Source organism: Vanellus vanellus (genome assembly GCF_965231255.1).
Source record: "Vanellus vanellus genome assembly, chromosome: 6".
In the NCBI taxonomy this organism is placed as follows: Eukaryota; Metazoa; Chordata; class Aves; order Charadriiformes; family Charadriidae; genus Vanellus; species Vanellus vanellus.
The window spans coordinates 8,401,611-8,415,739 of NC_138911.1; the positions used below are offsets into that span (position 1 = coordinate 8,401,611).

The window sequence follows — 14,129 nt, forward strand, 5'->3', positions numbered from 1 at the left end:
ACAAGGTCAAAAAAAACTCCAGGAACAAGTTTTTTCAAAATTCCTACCAAGCTGAAAAGATCTCTAAAACAAAAGTGAGAGTCTGTTTTAAATATGGCATTTTGCTTAAGCATGGCATTTGGAAAAGACTGAAAAAATTCCACCTCCAAGCAGCTGCTTTTACTGAGAGGACCTGAAGAACAGAAAGTGCACACTTACTCTTTTCCCACTGAAAAGATGAATGCAGAAAGAATCTAGCCGAATGTACTTTTGTTATTTCTGAGGTTATTTAAAAAAAACAACAACAGTAAGCAACCCACGGAGCTTCAATGTTGTATTACCATGTACGCAAACAACCTCTTGAAAAAAGTATAGCTGTCTACATGGACTTTTTTATTCCACTAAAGTACGTTCAGCCACAATGCTTACATTTTTTATCTCATAGATATGACTCTAAAACATTGTTTTGTCAAAAGGAAGAATGCAAACCTGGAAGAAGTCATCAGGCTGATGACCAGGGCTTTCCAAGCTTCCATTTTCAAAGGGCGCTATTCTCATTCCTTCCTTTCTCTTTGCTATTTGGTGTTGTGAAAGAAGCTGTGTATGAATGTAAGAGGTATTTTTTCTGTCATCTGACATTTTTAGATGCTACAGAAAGAAATTAAAAGCGTAACAACTTGAAAGGTAAAACTGTATATTCAAGCAGGTCTATATTCCTCTTATTCTTTTTTTCCCAATTGTATTTTCAAAATGCATGAGCTTGTTACAGTGATTCAGCTGCTGTGTGCTGTTAAATGTTATCACTTAATACACAGAAATCCAATTACAGTTACAGCACTACTGAACTTTCCTACCACCTTTTATCTCTCTTTCTGAAGTAAAGATAGCCTTGTGGCACAAAGACTAGGGTTGAACCTAACCCTGGCAGCTGTTTCAGAGTTTAAAAGTTCCTTTGAAAAATCTAATTTCTTTATTATATAGCTCTTGCTCATCTGTTTACTTTTCTTGCATGTTGCGTAAATGGAATATCTATTTTATATTTTTCTGTATTAAAATGAAAATCTTTTTATTATATTGTAATATAATTTTCTGTATTACAAAACTGTGTCATAAGCTTGACAGAGAAGTTGTATGGGTGTGAAAGAGGATACTGGAAAAAAATAATCACTTCTGTTTAAAAAGAATGAAATCCTTTTAAGCAGTACCCACGCTGGGAACTCTCTAAAGTGTAAAGCTTAGTCTTTGTCAAAAGTTCAGACCGATCTAATAAAAAGATTTTCCAGAACCAGAGCAAATAAATGTTTGGCTTAAATTTCACGTTTCCTATCTACCAATCCGTGGCTGTTTATTAGGATATTTTCTTTCATGATCTTAGTTATGAAATTATGGGTTTCTTTAAACAGATCTTACTTAACCTGTTAAATGTATCATGAAAGTAGTAGCTTAAAAAACTCAAATGTTGCGGCTTCAGTGTTCACAAATAACTATTCTACATATCTAGTTGATAACTTTGTAGAATTGATTTACTCCATTAGTGAACTATTGTTTACAGTGCTCATCTCTAAAGGTGTTCCTGAATAATGTTGTTGTTATTAAAACTGTTTAGGCCAGTGCATTATACACCGCAGCAGAGTTTACTGAATTTTGGACAAGGGCGGTCTCATTTTTATGTAGTTTCTTCACATTACTTTCTTTAGCATGTCGTTCTCTTTTTTTGATGTATTTGTCTTTTACGTATTCATTACTATTTACTCATTCATAAAGTGATCCAGAAAAAGATGAAATAAAAAAAAACATCATCTAATCTTCTTGTACGCATTCCTGGGTTTCAATCTTGTGTGAGGAAGTTATAGCAAAGAGTAGTATCACTTGACTGTAGGGTTTACTTCTGTCCGTGTGAAGTAGAGAATATATGCTCATTGGTTCAAAAAAAATACCCATTAGAGTACTTTCAATTGACCTCTTTTATTTCATAAAACAGAGGAATATTTCTCTTCACACAATTCTCATTTTTTCTGGGTTGACATCCATTTGGTCCTTTTGAACGTCAAAGGAAAATTTCCGTAGAACAGCCTTACCTGGAGATGAAAATAAATTGTTGTACAAGGGGCACTGCAAGGAGAAAAATTCTGTATCCAGTCATTTGTGTTCTTTAACAATAGACCTTGTCTTCACAAGTGTTTACAATCAAAATAGAATCCTCCCCCCTTTTGGGAGTAGGGCCTTTTAAACTGACATTTATATAATACATTATTGAAAAGAAAATATTTACCCTTCCTGACTTACCATCTGGTGTCCTTTAAATACTAAAAATTAACATAATGAAAAAGAGCCTTAAATTCATGTGAGTTTAAACTATTTAAATATCGTTGCAATTAGAGATCAACAGTGAATTGTACTCGCTTTAATTTTTTTTTTATTTCACACATCTTTAATCATACCTGTGACGATACTGCATTGCAAAATAGGTGCATAAAACCATGTGAACAACATATTTACTGATACATAAATAGATAATGTTTAAAATTCTTAAGTACTATTAATTATACAGTTATTGAAACCCGTAAGGATCAAAGGATTTTATATAAGAGGGATTTCGCATACAGCTTGGATTATGTTGCTAAATAATAGCACAGTAGTACTTCTTTAGCATTGTAAAATAGCTTAGAGAGGAGTATGATGCCTATAGTTGGTGTAATGCATTGGTAATTAAGAGGGTGTGAGGTTAAGCTTCATTAACTGCTGTGGGATTGTATCTTGGATTTTATTATCCCCTAGAGAACATAAGAAGTGAGAGAGGTCAAACTGTTAGAATCTGATTTTGCTTCGTGCATCTGCCAAAACAAGGCAAGCAAAGCAATGTGGCAGCAAACACAGAAGGACCTGGATTGCTAGCAGATATGGGCTGTACATCTTTTTATTGCAAAGATAGAAGATTTATTAATGAAATAAATTAATTCATGTTTGCAATAAAACCTTCATAAGCTTGGTTTGTAGGAAACAAAATTACTTTAATTGCATTGTCATTTTGTATTAGCACTTTAGAAAACCTTTTATTTCCTGAACTTATTTTTTATTTTAAAACAGAGCAGCAAACTTCCTTCTCTCTTTTTCCCTTCCTACTACATTTCACTCTAGACACAGACGAATGCCCCAACCAAACCACACTTAAGAACTTTAGCACTTGTCTGCCGTTTTGTGTATTCATGCTGCATAGCAAAGACTTGTATTTTAGTTGACCCCAAGAAATGCTGCGTATTTTTTTATTATTTTAACTAATGCACTGCTACATGCTTTGTTTTTTTTATATACCTTATGAGAGATTTGTCTTTTTTTAGCCTGGGAGAATGTAACAGTTCTCAGGAGTTGGCGCACTGATGCCACGAAATTGTCAGTCCTAAAGCCTTTCAAAGCTATATGATGTTGGAGCTGAGATATTTTTAAGCAGAAATAGGTTAAATAGGGATATTACCCGCTGATAAATCAACTCTCCTTTTCTTAAACTTTTTTTTTAAATAACAAACACTTTTATTTCCAAATTCTGGATGAAATTTTGGAAGTAACTTTTAAAAATGAAATTCTGATTTTGATTCTAAGAATATAAATTTATTTAATCCTAAATAGGCTCACAATCCCAAATCCTTTTTAAAATTCTGATAATTTCTGCAGAATTTTTATATATGATATATGCTTTTTATATATGACAGAGAAGTACATTTCTCCAGCATAAGTAATGATGTGACAAGGCTGCTGGAAACTAATGTCTTTGTTTCTCAATTTGTAATGAATCTGGGAGAAAGGGGGTTGTGCTAAATCCCTGCCCTTGAATCTCCCCCACACAGATATTTTGAAAAGTCCAGGCTTAGCCATCTTTAAATGTCACTCATAGAAACCATGCCCTCCACTGCTCCCTGTATGTGTTCTGCTGTATAATTTTCAGTTCCGTTTTTGTTTATCTGTGCCAGAAGAAGTCTCAGGCTTGTTTTGTTGCTGGTCTGCTTCATCCTCTCCATAATTCTCTTATTTTTTCTTTTCTTTTTAACAACATTTTGAGAACTGATGAATGCTTTGTAGTTCTCGGACAGTAATGAAACCTTTCATGACACTGAAGAGTTGTGAAGTATATATCCAACCAGCCAGCCCTTCTCTTTGAGAACATACCTGTGTTATGACAGCTGGAGACTTTTTCTCACTTAGGTGCTCTGTATCACCCGGGCATGGTTGGGTCTGGAAAGAGCTATTTCCTCGAAACAAAGAATAGCATTTCATTTGCAGTGTCAGAAAAGGGTAAAGCCTTTTCTTCCAGTTCTAGTTATCACGAAGGTAAAAAGAGGATATGAATTTAAACAGAAATGTTTGGATCATTTCAATTTCAGTTTTCAATATTGCCCATAAAGCAAGTTTATATAACTGTGTTCTGTGTCTGTAATTCTTCCCAGTCCCAAGCCTACTAACCAATTTTAAGCTCTCTCCCTTTCCAAATGTGGTTATACAAAGATCTAGTTGAAAGATTTTTGAAAATCATGGACTGGGATATAATGAATCAGTGCATCTTAAGGAAAAACATTAGCGATCACCTTTGTGTTGTGTTTAGGCTTTTAGCAGGCTGGTGAACACATGCATGTTGGCTTCTAGTCAGTGTAGACATACCTTCAAACAGCAACCACGTTTTGCCTCTCTTTCATACAGTTTGGTGTAAATGGGAGGGAAACGAGGGTAAGCAGAAGCTGGGGTAATAGTGATAAAGTTAGGTTGCAAATCTAGAGGTAAATAATCTTTATTAGTTCTGTTCATTAATCTATATCTAAAATGTGTTCAAATTACAGATATACTTCAACCATGAATAGGATTGGAATTTCTTTCCTATTTGTGCTTAAGTACAACATCTTGGAATGTATTTAACACAGTTAATATACGAGGTGGAGCTCAAGCAATTGGTCTTGAAAATACTGGTCGGCTCCAAAGGCAAACTACCTTTTCCAGATTGCAGCTGCATTATGTACAAAGCCTTATAAGAGGCCATAAAGTTCACAACCACCACATGCAAGAATATGATTCAGGTTATGTTTCCTTTAGAGCAAAGTGTTTGTTGGGATGGAAAATTATTTGGCTGTGAGACCTAATACCCCCAGAAATGTCCTAAGTCTCAGTGTATCACGCGAACACGTTTCTTGCATAGGGAGAAGAACATAGAATCATAGACTCATCTAGGTTGGAAGGAATCTTTAAGGTCATTGAGTCCAACCATCAACTTAAAACTGCCAAAACCACCACTAAATGATGTCCCTAAGCACCATGTCTACCCGTCTTTTAAATACCTGCAAGGATGGTGATTCCACCACTTCCCTGGGCAGCCTGTTCCAATGTTTGATAACCCTTTCTGTGAAGAAATTTTTCCTAACATCCATCCTAAACCTCCTTTGGCGTGACTTGAGGCCATTTCCTCTTGTCCTATTGCTTGTTACTTGGGACAAGAGACCGACACACCCACCTCACTACAACCTCCTTTCAGGTAGTTGTAGAGAGCGATAAGGTCTCCCCTCAGCCTCCTTGTCTCCAGGCTAAACAACCCCACTTCCCTCAGCTGCTCCTCATAAGGCTTGTGCTCCAGACTCTTCACCAGCCTCGTTGGCCTTCTCTGGATTCGCTCCAGAATCTCAATGTCTTCCTTGTAGTGAGGGGCCCAAAACTGAACACAATGTTCAAGGTGGCACCTCACCAGTGCCGAGTACAGTGGGGCAATGACTCCCCTAGTCCTGCTGGCCATACTATTTCTGCTGCGAGCCACGATGCTTCTTGGCCACCTGGGCACACTGCTGGCTCATATTCAGCCGGCTGTCGACTATACCCCCAGGTCCTTTTCTGCCAGGCTGCTCTCCAGCCACTCTTCCCCAAGCCTGTAGTGCTGCATGGGGTTGTTCTGACCTAAGTGCAGGACGCAGCACTTGGCCTTGTTGAGCCTCACGCCATTGGCCTCGGCCCATCAATCCAGCCTGTCCAGATCCCTCTGTAGACCTCTGCTACCCTCAAGCAGATCAACGCTCCCACCTAACTTGGTGTCATCTGCAAACTTGCTGAGGGTGCAACTCAGTCTCCTTCCGGATCATTGATAAAGATACCAAACAGAACTGGCCCCACTACTGAGCCCTGGGGAACACCACTCGTGACCAGCCGCTGACTGGATTTAACTCCATTCACCACAATTCTCTGGGCCCGGCCATCCAGCCGGGGTTGTACCTGGTGAAGAGTACGCTTATCCAAGCCACGAGCAGACAGTTTCTCCAGGAGAATGCGGTGGGAAATGGTGTCGAAGGCTTTACTGAAGCCCAGGTAAACAACATCCACAGCCTTTCCCTCATCCACTAAGCGGGTCACCTTGTCATAGAAGATCAGTTTTGTCAAGCAGGACCTGCCTTTCATGAAACCATGCTGACTGGGCCTGATCACTTCACTGACCTGCATGTGCTGCGTAATGGCACTCAGGATGATCTGTTCTGTAACCTTGCCAGGCACCGAGGTCAGACTGACATGGTACATCTAAGAGACATATTCTTCAGCTAGGCATGGCAGTTATCAGGTAAATGCATTTTGGAAAAGCGACTGAGGAAATGAGTTGCACTTGGTATGAGAGAGTTCTTCAGGTGCTCTGGGTTCCTTCTGTGGGGCAGCAAAGGACAAGACGGCGTACAATAGACCTGAGCTGATGCATATCCTAAGTGCTGTGCTACTGAGTCATGGGTTTTCTCACGTTGCTTTATGTGGATTTAGTCATGTTTAAACATTTTATAATGTTAGAAGTTTTTCATTATGTCAGAATAAAATCTATTATGTCAGAAGTTAAAAGTAAACTACAATAGCAAAAAAATTATTTATTATAGTAAACTATAATAGCAAAAAAGGCTATTTCAGATGGATACTTAGATAGGTTTTCATCTCTGGAAGCCAAAGTCTTTATCAGCTTCAGGTGAAACCATTTTTCCTTGATCTCTTAATCGGCTTCATTCTTAGCAACAGTTAAGGCATACCACAGTGCCTGATTGTGTTGCACTGATAGTATGTCTGTCTCTGATTGTTTTGGACTGAGCTTCTCGGGTGCCAACAGCTAGTGTTTGTAACGTCTCCCTTCCATGTAGGGTCCTGTAAGAAGGTTTTGTTCTGCGTTTGACTGCTTATACTTTTATCAGTAATACTTGGAGAACCTCTCACCCCTTATTGTCTTGACCTCTGTTCTATTTTAGCATAAAATACAGTCTCTGTGTAAAATATACAGTATGTGGGATTACATAAAAGCAAGCGCATATAGCTAGATGTCCCTGTCTCAAAATTGTCTTTGCCAATTATTATATAATTACAATGAACAAGTAGTTTAAGTGTCAGGCATTTGCAGTGATTCTCAAGGAGAAAAATATTGGTTCTGTTTTTCTCTTTACTTGCAGTAAAGGTGAATAGTAAAATATGCCATTTCCTGGACTTCGATTTTGCGGATTATATGATAGCTGCCCAGTGGTACTCCAGCAGGATGCAGTGTAGCAACTGGTTATATCGGTGATAGGATCTGAAACGGGCAAGCTCAAGGAGTTGGTGAAATGCTTAGGCAGGATTTCATGATCTCTTCCAAACTGTGGCTGGCACTTGTGTTCAGAAAAATAGAGGTTACTCACCACCATAAAAAGTTGCAGGTAGTACCTGGGAGCCAGTTGATCTTGATGGAAGAGATATCTGGAACTGTTGGTTTGGCCTGTGGAATTACTCCTTTACAGAACTCACTTTTTCAATGAAGGTTGATTTTATTTATTTTTTTTAATTACTATAATTGAGCAATACTTTGAGATGATCACATATCAGCAGCTCTTCATTGAAAAGGAGAGACCTTTTTACCTTAGGCAGCTTAAATCTATGAATAACTGTATTAGGAAATTAAATCTGCATAATAGTTTAGCTGTTTGGTAATTTGTTTTCAAAATAGCACCTTAATTGGAAAATAAGATTAATTAACTCTTTATTGTGGATACGTGAGTTATAAAATTAGAAATTCAAAATAACATCTTTCTTCTTTCATAGAAAAATCCTTTATATAGTGCTCTTAGAAGTAAATGCAAATAATTTGTATCTGCATATACGTGAAATGCATTGGCGTGCTTGTCAGCTCATGTTTGGATTTATACTTTCTCAGAACCTTTCATTACAGTGTTCTGTTTTCATTTTCTCCTATCTGTCAGAAATCTTTTTCTTTGTTTTGAAAGTTTCCCTGCTTTCTTTCAGGGTAGATATAAGGAAACTTAGTCAAAAGTAAATTTCTTTTTTTACTGAAACATCTGTTATAAATCTGTAAATTTAGTGAAAGCTGTAAATACTAACCTAAAATTATAATCTTTGTGCAGCTTTCCTACCCGTAACACTTAATTTTCACAACCATTGTAATACAAGTTTATTGCATACAAGTGTGTCTTTTAAACAAGCTGTAAGAAATCTGAAAATTGAACTTTGTACATAACCATTCTCATGAAGAGCCTTTACCAGGCTTTTGCAGTTCATTTGCAAAAAGAAAGTAAATAAAATAAAATTATTCACTCAACAGTGTGGCTTGCATCTTCTGCTTAGCTGCTGAAACACGTAAGTTCAGTTGTTCTACTTCTGCAACTTTATTGAAGTAACTACATAAAAGTTTTCATAGCTTCCATTACCTTTTATCTCAGAGGGTGTACTGAATAACCGCTGAGAGACAGAAACTGTCCTGAGATTAGAAATGTTTGTTTTCAATTTTGTCAATCATTTTAGATATTATGTTAATTTACACTAAAGAAACAAAAATAATATGTTGTTCATAATATTACATATTGAACTATATATAGGTTTTCTCTCCTGTATCCTTTAATACTGAATTAGCATAATACTAAACCCCAAATGGATTCATTTAAATTTTCATTCTCTTCTTTCTGTGTGGGTCTGTTTGTACTATGTCTGCCTACATAAAGCTGTGAAAGTCATTTAGGTGTTTATGGTCACTATCAATTCTGAATATGTTCAGTGTTTCATGTGTGTCCCATACTTTGATGGAGATTCTTCTTCTGAAGTTTTCAAATTTGTTTTTGTTATGTCTTCACACCTAATATCTTGTAACAGAGATACTGGCTAGCTCTATATATTTTTAACCCTTGAGACCACATCTCAGTTGTCTCTCAAGAATCTTTGCTTAATGAAAACTTAGTTTTCAAGTAAGTCTTGATCTATTTTAAGCAGATAAAGCGTTCCTGTGCCCTCCAGCTTGCACAGGTGGGGGATAAAGTTGGATCAGAAAACTCAGTTGCACTTCATTCCTGTAGTAGATGTAAAAGCTCATTGCATAAGTTCTGAATGCAGTGCTTGATATCCACCCAGCAGAAAGTTTGTAATAAAACATTGTTCCTAACCTAGGCCTAAGTCACAGCTGCAGTTCTGTCCTCATAGAACAATTAAATCCACCTGTGTGCAATGCTTTTTTTTAAGCCAGAAATGTTTGCATTAGAGACTTATAAAAATTCCAGGATTAAATATTTTCCCCTTCCTTTTGCTCCCTTGTTTGTGTTCACGAGGTATCTGTCATTAGTAGATAGCATGCCTGATTTTTAGCAGAAGAGAAAATTCAAACCATCCAGTTACAGTTGTTTTCAGCCTGTGTCTGTGGGCTGTTGTGGTCTGTTGAATACTTTTAAAAGATTTACAGAAGCTAACAAAGAAAAGTGATCTTATTATCAAATAGTATTAAATTCACTATGCAGGGAATTTATGTATTCTCAGAAATAGAATAGTTCAGGAGATTAACCTTTAAGGAAAGATTTTTTTAAAAAATTAATATGGATGCTGCTCAAGATGTGTTGTTTGTGTAAAGTACAACATACAATGTGATATTTCCATTCTGCATTCTCTACATTTCTATAATTCATTTTTCCCAGAGTAATTACATGTTTTTTTTCACGCTCAGTGTTAGTAGAAGCCAGTCTTTCACAACAGTTATTTTAATCAACTTTTGTTACAGATTTTACAACTGTCCATTATATTAAGATAACTGTATTAGCTACCTTTTTTTCGGAGGGCGTAGAAATCTTAACTGCCATTTCTACTGTAGGTAACTGACATTCTTTTGCTCTCCACTTGTAGGGCCTTCCAGCCCCTTTGCTTGATGATACCTACAGAAATGAATTGGGAGAAGAAGCAACATCTGTTAAGTCTGAAGATTTTCAGGATTCCATGAAAATAGCCTGGCGCTACCAAAATTTACCAAAAATGGAGGTACTCGGTATTTCATACTTTTTTCCATTTACGGTCAAAATGAATTTGTAGAGCAAATGCTTTTCAGTAGAATCTAGACAACAGAACTGCTAACGGACAGTGTTACAGGTTTGCCTCCTGAGGGTAAATTATCATACACCACAATATTTTTGATTACTATAGATACAGAGAGAAAGGGAATTTGAGAGTTTTCAGGAACTGTAGAACTTAATACAGACAATAATAATTTAAAAGCAAAAAACATTGAAGTACCATGGGATTTTTCAAAGAGCATTTTTAAATCGAGGCAGCTTTTTAGGAAAGTTTGAATGATTTGGTCACTTACAAACTTTGCCCAAATTTAGTTGTACACAAATTACTTAAGTAGGTTTAATCAACGGGACTTACTAGATCCCTACAGTGAAAGTACTGTGTCGAAGCAAGCTGTTGACCTGCTTATCCATGTGCATAACAACTAAAGTAAGCACTTGAGATTATATCAGCTTCACTGTCACTAGAAACTAATCACTGTGCAGGAAGAATATAAGAAACGAGTCCAGTGGTCGGTCTTTCAGACTTTACAGTTAGCGTTTTGTGAATAATATATCTCCTGTGGCTGGTGACTTTCTTACTTAATCCAATGGCACAAGCAACCTTTCATAAAATTACAGCATTTCTTACTGTCTAGAACAAAAAACTTGGTTTGTCTATACATTTTAGCCTACATTTGTAAATTCTGGTTTAGTTGTAGTCATAACTGCCTAGTAAGTTCAGTTGTATTCTTAAAAAACATAATTGGAATGTGACAAAATGATCTTACAAGGCTTGGCATGTTTGGCTTTCTGTGAAATTGCACAGACATGGCTATATAGTTGTGTCAGAAAAGACTTATATATGGTGACATGCCAAATCAAACAGCCTCCAGGGTAATCATAAAATCTCATCAATTTTATTATTGTGGAGCTTGCTTGTGCCACTCTGAACCATCCCCAAAATAATGTCTGCTTTAAAATCCAGCAGAACTCCTTGTACATCAATATGGAAACAATTGTATGTCATTAACAAATAGTGTGCTGTTTTCTAAGAAAATAGAAAAACATAAAAACAATCCAGTTAGGTGTGCGCTCATCCTCTGTAACTTCATAGAAGTAATCACTTTATCCACTAATATAATATTTCTCTACATAACTTTCCTGTCGTTGATTATGGAAATTTGATTATGCAAGACAGAATAAAGTGGTCAATCTTTTGTGGAGTGTTTCCGTTGTTATCATTTTCGCTTTCCGAATTGGATGCTGATAATTCTGAATAGTTGAGGTACAATAATTTTAATGTATATGTTAATTTTATTTAAAAAAAATAAAACTTGCAAATAAAAATCTAATTCTTAAGCTATCTATACCCAAAATTCCTCAGGGTAGTCTAATTAGTGAAAAATAGTTTTGAAATTGATATTTTTTCAATATTTTATGATGCAGTTATCATAAAATTTTGATGCTGTGCTAAATTAATTTGATTTGCGAATATACTCCATTGAGGAAAAAGCTGATGTTGCCTTGCAGCACCCTGGATGTTTAATACACTTAGTACTATCATTTAATTAACAATTTTGGTTGTGATTTATTCTTTAAATTTTCTTTGCCCAGGAAAAAATAACATTGAATACAGTTTCAAGAACTATTTTCCAAACAGATTGAACTAATAAGCTAGTACATTTTCAAAAACTACTATCTAATTATTCCAAGTATGAAGTAGAGAAAATAGCTTTGCTTTTAACTAGAACTCTAAACATGTTGGCAGAAAACTTGTCCATCCAATATCTGGCTTCACATGAAGTAAGAATGCTGAGTAAAAGCTGTCTTTGTGGTATTTTTGATGCCCAATTTAGGTTTTATTTCTAAGTAATAAAAGAGATTTTCCTTAATAGTTCAGATATTCCCGTCCCATTTATTAGACCTCATATAGACTAGCTAGTTAACTCACCTTTGTTCTTATATTAGTACTCTTCATATCTATCACTGTTTCTCTTTGCATATTGCATATACCTTGTGCAGCAGAAAAAGACAGAAGATTTATAAGAAATCTGTCAAGAGTAACAGGCCGTGTTGTGATTGATGTGCCTTTGCCAGTTTGTTGCTTTCATCTGTATCAGAGGTTAATTTCATTTAAACTTTAGAGTATAGGGATAGCCTGTTTTGCAATGCAGGATAGTGTGGGGGTTTTTGGTGCTCTTTTTTTTTTTTTTTTTTTTGAATGAACTGCTTATGTTCTTGGGGCAATATATAAACTGTCACAGCATGAAATCAATTTTCTGCCTTGATTCATCCTAAATCTGAGATTTCTAGCACATTAGTATTGCAATTAGAAACATTAACAGCAGACGGTAGCATAAAAGCACGCTCTGCTCACTGACAATTTAGTGTATTTCTCCTTGTGCAAGATAGGAATCCGGGAAAGAGCAGGCTTGAGCCTCCAGTCCACTAATAAATTTATCAGATCGAACTTAAGAGGAACGGAAGGTCTCTGCTTCGCACTCTCCATGGTCGTTCTGCTAAGGCAGATTATTCATGCTTACTTGATTCAGGTAGGCTTTTTGCAAGCTTCCCCGCTAAGCCTGGGAATGCAGTACATTGAGGCCTATTCATGGGCTTCTGACATAGACCGAGCTTTTATTGCGTGGTGTTTTATTATAGCCAAATCCTAGTCTCCACCCAGTTTGTAGGCACTGTGCTTATTCTTTTGAATCAAGAGAGGTTATCACCTACCTTAATCCATGCAGCAGGGTGGATTAAGGACACCAATGTGCCTCAGGATTCTCAAAGAGGATCCTGGAAACTTCTTGTTTCTTCTTTTTTGCTGTCTTTACTAAACTCTATTGGGCCTCAGTAAGGATTTGCATCTGAAATGGGCAACCTGGAGCTTTTCTCAATGAAGACATCAGATCAAAGTTCAGTTAGTCAAGGCCTTTCTAAAACATTAAGGGGGCTTGGAAGTACACAATAAAAAGATGAGCTCTGGCAGAGATTGCAGTAAAAACATTCTGATCTGTAATCCGGATAAAGAATAGATTATAGGCCAAAGAACAGCCCCTGTTTAAATTGCTTTCAGAATCCTTGTTTTAAATAAAGTTACATTTTACATTAAAAATATTTAGATTTTGGTAGGTTGCTATGTTTTGTTGGACTTCCTGCTTTGAAAATCGGGTGCTGATAAATAAATTGGAACACTGACTTTGAGAATGGGGTTTTCTATCTTTTTTGAGTAAAACTGATCTGCTTCTTATGACTAGATATACATGAGCAATTTTGTGTGTTTTTTTAATTAAAAACTAATTATTTGTTTTAATGAAAAGTTTGGGGTTGGTTTGGTTATTCTATTGTTTTTTGTAGGAAAGATATTATATTATTGTTACTATTTATATTCTCTGATAACTGATCAGGCCTAACATCCATTAATCAAGTAATTTCAAAATATGTACTCTAAATCAAATTGTTCTAATTAATCTTAACAGTTTAATATATTTTTGGTAAGATGAAGCATGAAAGAAGATTGTGGAAATACATAGCATGATTGCTTTCAGAAAGCTAACTATAAATACGTGGCCATGTCTGGCGTGTCTGTATTCTTCCCTTCTACTGTTATAGTACTTAATTTATTAGCAAGACCAAGGTTGATGAAAACCACAAGCTTTCTGTAATAACTGAAGTTGGAACTAAATGATTTGTTGCTCGACACAAAAAATTTTTTGGATCCCATTATTGTAATAATTCAGAATACCTATCGTCATTCCTGTATATAGCAAGAATAGCAGATGTTGAAATTGGAGCAGAAGTTGTTCCAAAAAATTTTCATTGCACTGAGAAACTTTTGAAATTATTGGGGGTATTTCTGGTCACTTTTCA

The 14,129-nt window shown here is 36.1% G+C and overlaps 1 protein-coding gene across 1 annotated transcript in view; it reads left to right on the forward strand.

The window, feature by feature from the left end:
• Window positions 1–14,129, forward strand: part of ELP4 (elongator acetyltransferase complex subunit 4) — a gene marked incomplete at its 5' end in the record, with an annotated part of 152,889 nt that overhangs the window by 23,877 nt on the left and 114,883 nt on the right. Inside the window, one exon of the mRNA XM_082485048.1 lies at window positions 10,117–10,248. Coding sequence (XP_082341174.1) covers window positions 10,117–10,248 — 132 coding nt within the window. The remainder of the gene's footprint in view (window positions 1–10,116; window positions 10,249–14,129) is intronic.